The sequence below is a fragment of the Tachypleus tridentatus genome, chromosome 1, assembly GCF_004210375.1.
Source record: "Tachypleus tridentatus isolate NWPU-2018 chromosome 1, ASM421037v1, whole genome shotgun sequence".
In the NCBI taxonomy this organism is placed as follows: Eukaryota; Metazoa; Arthropoda; class Merostomata; order Xiphosura; family Limulidae; genus Tachypleus; species Tachypleus tridentatus.
Window position 1 is genome coordinate 130,385,449 of NC_134825.1, and position 14,792 is coordinate 130,400,240.

Sequence of the window (14,792 nt, forward strand, 5' to 3'; positions counted from 1 at the left end):
ATTTCGTTACCTTTGTGGAGCAGAATACAGATGACCCATTCTGTAACTTTGTGATTAACAACATTAAAACACAAACAGTATGTCTAGAAGTAAAACATCTATTATATTGTAATATGTCCAGTTTGTTTTTAATTAAGCGCAAAGCTACACAATGTACTGTCTATACTTTGCCCACCAAGGTTATTGAATTTCAGTTTGTAGCACTGTAATATATTAGTGTATGTCTCTTAACATCACAGCTTTCAAAACCTTTATCACCTGATACACTTGCTAGTATATACATTTATATATATATATGTATATATGTTTAGTTATTCCAAGGAATAAAGGTAATACACATGTAATAAATAGCTTCTCTATTTAATTGTAATTTTTGTGCTAAATTCTAAAAAAATAAATAAACATGAAATGCTTTCTGTGAAAGTTATTCTTCAATTTCACCTGTGTAGTTGTTTATAATGAATTACTGGTTTAAGAGTTACATAAATATGTTAACATTTCTTTGTTGTTTTACAGGTTTAAATACTGCCCTTGTGCCAATGTACTTATCAGAAATATCTCCTGTCTCTATACGTGGAGGATTAGGTAAAACAGTTAGATGTCTATTTTAATATTTATTGTGTTTGCTACAGTTAGAAGAATTTTTCCATAAAAAGCTTCTTAAACTTAGCAGACACTATATGCACCACAGGAATCACTGAAGAAGAAGTTGCACATTTAATCCAATGTTTAAGTAACATAAATCAGCTCCCACCCAAAGTAGTTACATGAACTAGTAACAAGTTAAAGAAAACACAGACAAGAGACACATAACAAACACAAAAACTCAGTCTACAAAACAAAAGAAGCATGATAGCTTGCACTGTCCAATATATGAAGAAACCTCAGCATACCTAAATCAGAAAGAGCAGCGAATAAGTACAAATCTTAGCATAATGTCTAGATTTGTTTTATCCCTGGAATGAAAACTAATCACATAGTAAGGAAATTATATAATGAACCCACCATACAACCAGGAAACATTTATAAAATAAAGTGTAATAATTATTCAACCTTTAATGTAAGTGAAACTGGACAAAACTTGAAGATCAGGTTTAAAGAATAACAAAAACTCTCTTCCTAAGTCCAAGAACATATGAACAAAAACAAACACAGTGTTTCTGAACGGAATGTCACACTACTAAAATATGAGCCTGATGCTAACAAAAGAAATTCAGAGAAGCTTTATTAATAAAATCAAACAATCTCACAATTAACAAATATCCAGGCACATCTATATATCTTTGATTGTTATTTCCTCAAACATTCCTAATCTTATGTACATATTTCACATGACATATTTCATATTTTCATAATTTATATTTATTCACTTTTTGTTTGTTTTTCTGTTCAGCCATAATTAAAAGTTCTGTAAATTCAAAGAGACTGATATAAACCTGCATAAGTAACCACTATCAGTTCTAAAACTTAAATACATTGTTAGATTGTTGAATGTTGACTTGAGTGCTAAAACCATCTTTATAATTTAAACTAGTGTGTTTGAGAATGATTGCACCAGTTATTGAAATATTGTATTTATTCTAAAAACAAATCTTTTTTTCCTGTAAAAGCTAAACTTGTAATAAATTAATACTTAATCAGTAAGTAAACTAAAAACTGTTAATTTTTCTTTTGTTGTTTTGTATTCTTTTGTGTACCATAATATTGATGTTATAAGAAATGCTATGATATTTTAAACATATTTGGCATATATCTTAAAACAGGCCTTCACAAATATTTTCAAATCTAGAAGCCAGCCCAAAGACTCAGGAGATAGGTGTATCCAAACTAATTTTATTACTGTTCATACAGGAAAATAGGAGCTATGTGTATTTATTAACTTTCACACCAACTAGTGCATACTAACAATCACATAACAACAACTACTTAATATTATTGCTTGAACTAACTATGTTTTCCTATTTGAGCTTAGACATGAACATTAGTTAGTTGAACTGAGAGAGAGAGAGAAGAAAAACAAAATGACATGAAGTTAATAACACGTTGTGCAACCACAGTGCTTCATTTCTGACAAAACATGAATAAAATGACTTTGAAACATTTATTATAAAATAGTTTATAATACTAAAAAATCTTAGAAACAAAGTTTGAGTTAGTGCTAAGAAAATGCAAAAATAGTTCTGGACTTCCAAAGTTCCAGAACTGTTCTAGATTCAGGATCTATTTAGACAGCCCTATGCAGAAATAAAATGGGAGAAAATACTAAGTGTCATGATGAAATTTTAGTTGCCATTGTGGCTTGATACCCAGGATTTGTCAAAACCTGTCTTAAACATGTAGCACAAATATTTTACTGGTAATAACTTAATAAATAAAACCTTTTCATTATTGAAGATTCTACAGAATAGGTGTAACATATAAAGTTATTTTACTGTACTGGTCACTGTTTTTATGGGTTTTTTTATTCTTGTTAATTTTAGTATTATAAACTATTTTGTGATACATTTTTGAAAGTCTTTTTCATTTTCTTAATATATTTTCAAAGGCCTGGAATAAGTGGGTGGTTAGCATGCTCAACTTGTAATTGGAGGGTCACAGGTTTGAATCCCTGTCACACCAAACATGCTTGCCCTTTCAGCCATGGAGGCATTATAATGTGACAGTCAACCCAACTATTCATTGGTAAAAGAGTAGCCTGAGAGTCGGTTGTGGGTGGTGATGATTATCTGCTTTTCATCTATATGTTACACTACTATATTAGGGATGGCTATTGCAGATAGCCCTCATGAAGCTTTGTGTGAAATTGAAAAACAAAACCAAAAATAATATATTTTCTCTTTGTTTTTTACCTTACTTTAATTATTACTGAAAAAACCTTAGTGAATTTATTCTTCTTTTTATTATGTTTAATAGGCACAGTGAATCAGCTTGCTGTGACAGTTGGGCTTCTCTTATCCCAAGTTTTTGGAATTAATTTTCTTCTAGGTACAGAAGAAGGATGGCCTTATCTCTTGGGTGAATATTAGTTTTAAGCTTAGTTATATACATTATTGTGTTATATATTTCAAATAAATTATTATACTGGATATGTTGAAAGTAAACTTTCAGTTATTTTCTTGAAGGATTAAGTTAACCAGTTACTTATTGTGTAAAGTTTATTTTTAGAATTAGAGACAAAGTAGTTTATACCTTATTTCTGTCACAAGTTATATGCTATCATATTTTTTAAGTAAGAGAAACTAATACAGCCTTTACTCTTAAGTAAAGGTTAGCTTTTCTTTTAGTTAGAAGTTGGTAGCAGTTGGGGGAATATTTATAGAAGCATGAAGGTATAAAAGTCAAACAATAAAGGAATGCTACCCCTTTATTCTTTGAAAATTAGCTGCAGTTGAATACATTGATATGTTGTTAACTGACATTGTGATTAGTTGAAAAATACTACACCAGTATAAAGCCAATAAAAGTTTGTACAGGCAGGTATACTATGTCCAGAGGTAATAGTGTGAAATTAATCATGACTACATGGACTAAAATGCCACATGAACAGTTTCTAGAACCATTAACTTCCTGTTAGTGTATAATCCGTGTTTTAATAGTAGCTGTGTGTAAGACTTGGAAGAGCTTATGTGAAATGGAAGTGGTTGAAGAAATAAATAAACTTTTTAAAAGTGCTGCTAAGTATCTCAAGATATGTTCTTTATGAGATAGACAGACAATAGCAAAATACAGATATTGCCAGTGACCTTTCTGTACATACAAGTGTGGATAGTGTTGCATAATTTCTAATGAAGGTTAACATCATATTTTAGGTAATAATTTTAGATATTAATTGCATAGTAAAAATGAATTATCATATGGTAAAGAAGATCAAGTTGCATAATCATGGAATTATGGGGTTGATTTATACTTTCTCTTGAATACTTGGATTGAACTACCCTATTTTTTGGATACTGAATTAACTTTTCTACTAGATGATAGAATTCAGTTATTCTTTTAACAGTAAATGTAAGGTTGAGATACTTTGTTCTATAATGATATGATTGAGTTGATTTGAGGATTGAATGATATAAGTGGATTACACTGTTTGTTGGATAACAGAATTGAGTGCCTTTTATCTTGGTAATAGAAATTATCTTGATTATCTTGTGTGCTACACAATACAATAGGTAAAAGCAATTATCTCTCGAAAAGTGAGTATTTTATTTCTCATTAATATAATTTATTTTCTTTAGCTTTTGCTTTGGCATTATAGGATTAATTGTTTTTTTTCAATTTCTTCATTAAACTTTTGTGTCATTGGTAAAATACTAATTAACTTAGAAATAAAAGGTTACTTTAGCTCCTCACTATGGTTTATGTTTTTCTGTATTTTGAATAGTAAGGTTAAGGTACCTTGTGTAGTGGATTTAATGACCAATTTATCTTGTATCTCTGGTATTTATGTAAATATTGAACCACCTTTGTTAAAATCAAGCACAAAAAAACGTGAAAATTATTTAATGTCCTAAATTCTGTTATTTTGTCTTCAAACTTAAGCATTTATCAGTATTCAAACCACTTTCAATTGTACATTATTTTTTAAGGATGAATATATTTTTTTTGATGTAAAAACTATTAATATTAAAATTGTCAACTGCTGTATAATCACTTGATCTACTGGTATATGAAGATTTGTCAACTGTAAAACAAGTGGCTGATCCAGATATATATATATATGTATGTGAATGTGTGTGTGTGTGTGTGTGTGAAAAATATTGAAATTTAAGGTTCTGAATGATGTTAGATATATTGTAACATGTTGTAGATCAGTATGATGTAGTTCTTTATTCTGATGATTAAAGTCACTTATTAATGTGGCTTCTATATAAAAGGATTCATCTGTTTTTATCTTATGAATAACAGGAATGTTATTTTGTCTTTTGAATAAAGTTATTATTGATTTCTACTTATTATACAAATGTTAACTTATCTCGGTTCTTAAGAAATAAACTTAATTAGTTATTTTTTGGAGGTAATTGGTTTGGGTTTCTTTAAATTATGAGTTCAAGAATCTTATAAAACTTAGGTTCTTTACTGTTATTTAAAGTTTCCCACTTGTTTTCATACCTCCCCTGCTGGGACAGTGGTAAGTTTATGGATTTACCACACTAAAATCAGGGGTTCAATTCCCCTTAATGTACACAGCATACAGCCATATGTGACTTTGCTACATGAAAACACAAACACGCAGACAGTTGTTTTCATTTCACATTTCTTTTCAAGTAAACAATGATATTTATAAGTTACTTTTTCAGAAATGAGGAAAACAAATATTTTTTCAGAGATAAACTTTTATTTTGATTATTTTGTGATATGTTGATCAACTTAAAAAAAAAAGATTGTAAAGTTAAAATTTATTTTGAAACTGAAGATAATTGTAATATTTGAATATCCATATTCTCTTTAAATATATTTGAATATAGAAAAATATTTTGCATATAGTGACATTCAAAACAATATGATTAATGTACAGCATTTTTGCCCTACTTCTCTCCTTTTATTCCCTGGCAGTATGATAACAGAATTACTAATAACAAACAGGAATTGATTATGAATATTATATGATTAAAAATTGGCCAAATCTTTTTTTAGTAAAGACCATTGACATGTAATATAATACATCAAAATATTCACCTTAAGAAAGCTTTTGCTTGCTTTGTGCATTATATCTGTTTTGAAAACATGGGTAAGTTAAATATTTTTTTATAGCTATAGCAATTATACCAGCAGTTCTACAGCTGTGTTTGTTGCCTTTGTGTCCAGAAAGTCCTCGATTCTTGCTCATTTCAAAACAACAGGAATTCCGTGCAAGAGAAGGCATGTATCTACATTAAATTTAAAATTTTAAGAATGTTTATTTCAAAAAATAAACTTATTTATGAAATTCTAAGGTAACATTTCATATAATTGAAAAAATTAATGATGGATGCTGTTTATTGAAAAATGTTCATCTCCTCATGTTTATAGATACAAAAATATTTATGTGAATGTATGCACCATATGAGAATTATATCTAATCTATGTGTATATGTTTAATTACTTTGCCGAGAATTAACTAAAGAATTTTATAATTTTTACATTCTGAAGGAGCTTTATCAAGGCTATCAAAGTTTGACGAAACTAGACTTGAATTTTTACAGATTATGATCTAAGAGTCTGTTAAAAGGTTGTTAAATTGTTATAATGTGTGTGGGGGTAAGAACTATTATTGCTGTTAAGTTTTGAATACCCTGTTTGATCATTTAACTTGATGAAATAACAAAGTAAAAGTTGTAATTATTTTTCTAAATTTTTAAACATACTAGACTCATTTGAATTTTCTACAGGCTTAAAACGTTTGAGAAATTCAAGCAACATTGAAAAAGATATAGAAGAAATGAAAGCAGAAGAAAGAGCCAATCAGTATGAAGTTAAGGTGTGTTCACAACTTGTTCATGTGAATGTTAATTGTTAATTTAGAACCACTAAATTGATATAAAGTGTTTTGAGAGTTTCTAAAGAGTTAAATGATGTGTTTTAATTCTGTGTTCTCAAGATCTCAGGATAGTTAATGAAAATAAAAAAAACTTTATAATTATTTTTTAATTTACAGAATTGCTTAAAAAAATATTCATGTAATGTGTAGCAACTCCATTTTAATAGCTCATATAGTTTGTTTATGAAACAATGTTTATGCTAGGTCTCTCAGAAGAATATAAGTATTACTTTTGAATTTCACATAACCTAACAGTTCATAATGTTGTCTGATTAATATTGTAATCAACTTGGTTTTGTTTATTAGAAATAATTTTTCTATTCAAATTCACATGGATGATTTTTACTGTTTTAAGTTATGAGTAGTGATTTATTTGGGGTAGTATAATAACTTTATCTACCCACATACTTACAGTAGTGTTTGTTTTAACCTTTTTATTTATTATCACTTCAAAAATCTTTAAAAGTTTTCACTTTTTTTTGTATTCAGATAACAATGATGGAATTAATAAAAAATAAGAAGTTACAGCTTCCATTACTAATTGGTGTAATCATGCAACTTTCACAGCAGCTTTCAGGAATAAATGCTGTAAGTATTTATTTTCTGTGAATTAATTATACGTATACATGATGTTTTCTTGTTTTTAAATCATTGTAGCATGTATGAAGTAATCTTTTAGTTGAATCATCAACTAAAGACTTATTTACACACAATGTTTTTTCTCTTTTTTTGTTATTAAATGGTTGTAACATGTCAGAAGTAATCTTGTAGTTGTGTATTCTTATCAAAAGACTTAATGATAACTTAATACTCTTTGTGTTTTTTTTATTATATGTTTTTCTGATTAGCATAAATTTTGGATACTTTGTAACATGTTTGTGCCACCAGATAGATTTTTTTATTTGGTAAAAATAATGCAAGATCTAACTAGTTCATATAATGTTTATAAGTTATTCATTTCTTTAAAAGTGTTGCAGGCTACATTCCCTGATAAGCCTCACAACATAAGCATCTAAATATGTACGTATCTTACAAATAAAAATTTGTATTTAAGTTTACTCTTGCAACTATGATGCAACTAAAAACTAATGCACCCAGTAAATGATCAATAACACAATAACAGATTCATTAACTAATGGAACAGCTCACTAAATAATGAACCAGCTCAGTCACTCACTCTAATGTTTTCATGAAGTTTTTAGATATTGTATCATCATTGCACAATGTTGCATGTAGTGACCAAATCATATATATTGGTAAAATGGTATTTAGTTTTGAATGGGTTATTTGGTGAAAAGAAGAATGAAGAAAGATCCATTTAATGATATTGAAAGCATTTAGTTTTTTCAACTGAGTTAGTTTAATTAATATTCCCTAATACAACAGTTTCACTTACTTGCTAATTCTCTTGCTGTACAAAATACATGATATATCTCATTATTTCATTAAAACACAAATTTAGCAGTTACAGCTCTCAACTGGTTAAAAATTCTAAAAAAATAATAACTTGTTACTTTATAATCAGTAAATTTGCCAATTGATTTAATAAATTTTTTCTATCACCCAGAACATTCCAGACATTAAGTTACGTGATCATCATATGACATCAAATCTCCTTCTTCAAACAATAATATAAACTTTTAAATTAAAATATGTAGCCTACAGATATATTGGCACACACATGTACAAAAAATTTACACATTTGTTTAGTGTTGTTTTTTGTTGTTTTTTTCAACGTAAAGGTGTCTTTAATCCGTCCACTACAAGGAATCAAACCCCATATATTTGCATTTTAATTCTGTAAACTAACCCTGATCCACCAGGAGACATTTAGATATGGGTTTAATTAGTTTTCATTTAAATATACTATAGAATTATTAAGCATTGATGCTTGGAACATTTATTGTAAAAAAAAAGTAATATTTAATTATAGTTCTTTGCAAATAGCTGACTACCTCTAAACTGTCATTGCTTTATACACTGACAAAACTTTTTGTAGGTATTTTATTATTCCACGGGCCTTTTTGTGGCAGCAGGTCTCTCAGAAGAAACATCAAAGTATGCAACCATTGGTGTAGGGTCTGTGATGGTAATTATGACTCTGGTTTCCATTCCACTGATGGACCGTGCAGGAAGACGAACTTTGCATTTGTATGGGCTAGGTGGCATGTTCATCTTCAGTATCTTTATTACCATTTCTTTGCTTGTAAAGGTAAACTTGATCAAATTTCTTATGATCATATACCTTCATACATAAAAGTTTGCTCATATCGTAGTTGCCTTTTATACAGTACTTTAACTTATGTTGTACATACAACTAATCCAGTATTTGCAACTATTTTCTCATAAAAATGGGTGTTTTACTCAGTTGTACCTGATATAACATTTTTCTCAAATATATGTTGAATAATTAAGTATTGATTAAAATTATTTTAGAATATTAAGGTAAAATAACTATTTTAAAATAAACTTAAATTGAATTTTTAATTTTTTTTAATAGTTAATAAGCTACAGAATGTTGTGTATATAGTTAAAACTGAAAAGCAAATAATCAAGTATTCCTTGTGAATTTGTTTTTCTTAAAATGCTTATTTTTGTAGTCTTTTACACTAATTTTTTATTTCCTGATTTGATAGATGTTTACTCCATATTTTGAACTATGTGTAAAATTTTATTTGACGCTAAAAATCAAAACCTCGTTTTGTGGTAATCCTTGTCTTGTTTTGTAATTTGTTAGTAGCTAGGCACAATTTCAATCACAGATTGTATTGCAAACAAAATATACATAAGAATGTGTCTTTTTATCATCTTTTTTACTTGAATTGTGTAGAATTTGTCCAACATTTATCAGTATTTTCAATTAGGTTATAAGTTTCTTTTAAAGAAGACATGTCAGTACTTTCAAATTCAAAGTGAATATCTAGAAATTGCTTCAGATTATTAAATGCTTGAGGCACAATAATACTAATTAGAATATTTTTTAAACTAAATATTATTAAACTACTAAAGTGATAATGAAGTTCTATGAAGCTGGATTTAAAGTGACAAGAAATTTGAAAGGGTCACGAGAGTCATTTTGTTCAGCAGTAAATTTGATGCTTATTTTGTAAGTATTTTATAAATAGCTGAATACAGAAGTTGTGTCTTAAGCATCTTCAAAATATCTGCAATACAACAAAAGTTTAATTTCTTTAATTAGGCAGTCACTTTGTGTGAAAAACATACAAGTGTCCTGTAGCATTTCATGTTGGAAGATGAGATGGTTTTAGTTGACTCATCACCATTAATATGGAATGTATAGCAAATAATTTTCATGATCTTTTTCATGTTATTATTTAAATAGGTTTATTTGTTATGAAGTTTAAATGTTGATTGTTTTGGTGGTTGCAAAGTATCAGCCTGCCCCATTAATTAGTCAATTATGAGAGCAGTTGTGTAAGCCTTGGAACATTAAATATTGGTTTTGGAGAAAAACAAAGAACTTCATTCTGAATTCTAATAATGATACCTATGATTAATTTTAGATCAATAATCAGCTACATAAGTTCAACTTTTAAATAGCTAATCCCATCAGTAATTAATTAAAGATACTTTAAAACATAAAATGATAAATGTTTAAACTAGAAATAAACTAAAATTTTCAACATAAAATGACCAAATCATGAATATTGTTCACTATATATTTTAAAAATATTGTATTGATGAACCTACTAAAATAACTTAATATTGTAAAAAAAATTAATTTGTTGCATCTGAAAAATGTGAATGATACTTTTCTGGTTTTCAAACATAAATTTCAAATTTAGTTATTTTTATGATACTTAAACAGTGAGTACCAGTTTCATAATTTAATAAATTTAGTTATCTATTTATACACACATCAAGCATTTAATATGTAAAATAAGTGATATTTCCTTCATTACAGTTGTTTCCATATCATGTTTACTGATTAAAAGTTAAATCAATAAACTCTACACTTCTCAAGTGAAAAAGTGTGATATGGCAAAAAAACTTTCCTGTTATTATGGTTATGGGGGCTCACAGTTTAAGGCTGAAAAATCAAAGTAAATATTTGTTACTGCCGACTTTAATCGTATTGTGTTAAAACCATAAGTTCTTTATACTTTTTTAATTTAAAGACAAAATTCTTACACTTAGGTGCTCATTGTTATTTATCAGCTCACCTATGATCAATGTGAGTGGGGTGGAGCCTCATTGGATCTGTAGTTTTCTGTTTGTATAAGAATAACATTTAAAGCCAAGTATATGGAATCAGTTGTATATTTTTCAGTATGACAACAGAATGTTTAATGTTGAACCTATTCATATTTTAAAATAGTTTGTATTAGTCTGTGGTGAAAGAACTCTACTCCTTTCAGTCATCAGTTAATCAGAACTTAACAGTTATCAGTTATTGGATCCATTTCAGTAATGTTTTTTTCAAAACTATTTGTATTGAGTAAATGGAATCCTGTAATGTATATGAATATTCTTAAGAGCTACAATATATTCAATTTCTAGAAAGCCAAAAAAAGAAGTAGAAAAAGGCCCACAGTGGTATGTCAGTGGTCTTACAATGCTAGAGACCAAGTTTTGATACTTGTGGTGGGCAGAGCACAGATGCCCCATTGTGTAGCTTTGTGCTTAACTACAAACAACTCTAAAAATATACTAATACTTAATAGAATTATATGAGTGATATGTCACATTTTCTATAACCTTAATCTAGTTTCTGTACTCCTGGGTGACTTACCTAAGTGTTGTCAGCACACTAGGCTATGTGGTATTCTTTGCTATTGGTCCAGGTAAGAAAGCTTATATTCAAATATATAGAATTGTATGATTAGAGTATATTTAATGTATAAAATTATGCCTTACAGAACATATAGTTGATCTACTATACATTTTGACCTTTAGTAATGGATAGAACAATTTACTTTTTTGTAGTTTCAAAACTACAAAAGTTTTGTAGTTTATCTATATAAAAACAAATGGAGTAAAAATATGGTGTTATAAAATACATCGGTTGACTGAATGTGACATATGAAATACATGTGCTTACACATAAATTAATTTTTATTGTGATTATTTTATCAAATACAATTAGTTGACATATTCATGAAATCTCCACATATATGTTTATGGAGTTTTAGAAATATTACGTTTTGTGCAAATAACAAGTTTATGATTCTAGCCAAAAAAATTAGAAACTGAAGTTTAGTGTTAAAACAAATCATAAAACAATCCTCATTAAAAGATATGAAGAGTAACTGTTGCTTAAAGCTCTTAAATCAATTGTTGTCATGCTTAGGTGTTTGTTCTATTATCAGATTAAATCATTTTTCTGTATTCACCCTGATAGTATTAAAATATAATATCTTTAACTTGTTATGGGTATCTCTCAGCTATGGTAAACCATTTGGCCTTGTTGAGTTCAGAATTTAAGAAACTGTAATATCTTTTTTATTTGAAGTTAATTGGTATAAAATATGTTGAAGGCATGTCCTTAAGGCAAGTAAATAATGACTGACAATTATTACATAAGTTTGAATTTAAAAAAAACAACAAATGTTGTTACTTATAAATCATGAACAGAAAGAAGAAAGTTATCACAAATGAGCAATAAAAAAAATCTCAAAATTATCTCGAATCAAATTTAAATGAAATGTTACATAAATGTTTTGTAATTAAAAACTTAGTAAACTAACACAAATGTTAGGAAATGAGAAAATTAAATTGAAAAAGAAATGATATCCTCATAAAACAATTACCTAAGAACCAGAATCCAAAATTAAGTCATGCATTTAATACAGAGCAAAACAAATCACAAAACAAAATAGAATAAATAACACTTCAACTGAAAAGAATATACTTATGCATTTTGGAAGTTTCATTATCATTCTTTCATGGTAGCATAAGGAGCATCATTTTCACATTCATAGTCCAACTTCAGTGGTCATACTTTCTTGGCCCATAATCAGCTTATCTCACACTGTTAGCCTGAATAACTAGCAATAGTAAAAGTAACAAAAGAAATTGAATATCTGCTTACATCCCTAAACCATTGTCAGAAATATGTCTTGTAACTTCTGAATGAAAGCACATGTAATAAGATTTGTAACAAATATGGAACTGTACTCATAGAGACCATGAAATAAAATGAAAATAACTCATCATATTTAAAATTCTGCTGAAGTTAAATAATTGATCAACACACAGGAAATTCAATATCTTCTGTATGGAATAAATAAAAATGAAAACAACATAGGAAGAAAAGTAAAACATGTTAATTCTTTTAAATGTATCTGTTAGAGGATAAATTACCTTTTAGACTATCATCTGTACTTAATAACAAGAAAAACCTCTCAGCTTCAGCAAAACATACTTACCAGAAAATATCTCATGTAAGCTATTTCTTAATCACAGGAATGTCATAGACTTTCTATAGGAGTCTATAAACAACATTCTTGTCACTAAATATATTGAAAGCTGTATTATTTAGCTTGGTAGCTTAGAGTCCTTTAAATTTGCAATCTTCTCAGGAAATGAGAAACTACCCAAAGCAATAGCCATTGATACCAAGTACATGTAAGAATATTGCATTATGTAAAGCAACACTTGTCTATAATGAAAATGTTTGAAACTCTGAAACTTTAATCATCGTGCTAAACAACAATTTCCTTGAAAATAACTAAATTGATAGCATATGTGGTGCAAGGACTTTTCCTAGTGATTATAATTCCACTAGAAGTTAGTGATCAGAAACTAATAAAATACAGCCGTATACATGCTTGCACATACAAACACATAAAAGAAAAAAAAAAGAAGAATCCAGTACCTTCATAGGTATTATAATATTATGTATGTGAAAATGGAACTGTATATTATTGATCTTGAAGTATTGTAGTTTATAAGTGGAAGCTGTTTGTTTTGTATACATGAGTTATGCTTCATGCAGGTTAAACATCTTAAAAAACATTTGTACCAATTACGTAGTAATTTATTACCAGATTAGCTTGGCTGATGTTTCTCAAAACTGAAGTTATTAGCTGGTAATAATGGAAATTTCTTTATTGTTTCTGTAATAACCTCCAGCTTCAAATTTACTACAGACTTTTCATGATTCTGTCTTCACAATTAACAGACTTAGCCTTAGTGATGTATATATGTTAGGACTGCAGAGCTATGAACACTCATTTATTGAACTTCAGCTTTCTATAATACATTATAATTTATTGACTAGCTGAATCCCTGTCAAACTCAGCATCACGTTGATCTAAGAATTGCACTGTACTGCATTATATTTCTTAATTGAATAAACAATTTGGAGGACAGTATACCCCCATAACTCCCTAGAAGGCAACCATCTCAAGTACTCACAATATTTTGTTCAAGCCTAAAGCTTTACTTTTTTGAAACTTACTCAAACAGGTTCCCTACAGTTGGCAGTCTTAAGACTTTACAACTCAGAAGTGAAAATTGAAAATTATTAGCTTAAAACCATTAATTATGTATTTTAACAGTGTCATATTTAAAACACACAAGCAATTCAGTTTGGAAGAGGCTTAATTAATTTGTTTCTAAGTTGTATATCATGTAAACAGAACCCTGCCTTATTACTTACAGGTTAGGATTTATTAAATATTTTACTTTCTAGGGTCCATTCCATGGATGATCACTGCAGAACTTTTTTCCCAAGGCCCAAGACCAGCAGCTATGAGCATAGCTGTGTTAGTCAACTGGTTAGCCAACTTTGTAGTTGGGTTGGTATTTCCTCATATGCAGGTATGATGCTTAGCACTCATGTTTCTCTTAAAGCTGTTCACATATTGATAAATATTTTGACATACATTAGTTACTGCAATTGTTTTGTTTGAATTAAAACAAATAATTATAAGGCTGAAAAAGGTACTATTATGGGATAACTATTCAGTTATTCAGGACTGTATCAAAGGAAGTGTGAGCAGTGTGCTCACACATAGTGCCATTCAGTAGGAAGTATCAAGTTTGCATTTTGAAGGCAAGAATAGATTTGATTTTTTGATGAGGGGTGCAGTATGTCATTAATGATAAATATGACCCTAGGATTATCATTTGTTGGTTTACATTGAATTCAGTGTAGAAAAAATGTACAATTAACTTAAACAACTGTGAACAATATTTTGTTAGTTCTGTTTACTTATTTTTTATTCACACTAAGGGTTGGACGTATAAAAAATTGTTAGTAAATTTCTTACATCATTAAGACATTTGCTTGCTCTCACATGTTTGTAAAGGT

At 28.5% G+C, this 14,792-nt stretch overlaps 1 protein-coding gene across 4 annotated transcripts in view; it reads left to right on the plus strand.

Moving 5' to 3' along the window:
- The window catches only part of Glut1 (Glucose transporter 1), a 189,732-nt gene that overhangs the window by 163,886 nt on the left and 11,054 nt on the right, over window positions 1-14,792 (plus strand). For 3 of the 4 annotated variants that reach the window (XM_076452041.1, XM_076452051.1, XM_076452032.1), the window contains 8 exons: window positions 517-585; window positions 2,914-3,015; window positions 5,749-5,856; window positions 6,366-6,454; window positions 7,004-7,102; window positions 8,514-8,726; window positions 11,244-11,319; window positions 14,172-14,299. In XM_076452041.1, coding sequence (XP_076308156.1) covers window positions 517-585; window positions 2,914-3,015; window positions 5,749-5,856; window positions 6,366-6,454; window positions 7,004-7,102; window positions 8,514-8,726; window positions 11,244-11,319; window positions 14,172-14,299 — 884 coding nt within the window. The remainder of the gene's footprint in view (window positions 1-516; window positions 586-2,913; window positions 3,016-5,748; window positions 5,857-6,365; window positions 6,455-7,003; window positions 7,103-8,513; window positions 8,727-11,243; window positions 11,320-14,171; window positions 14,300-14,792) is intronic. The other variant, XM_076452061.1, reaches the window with a different exon arrangement.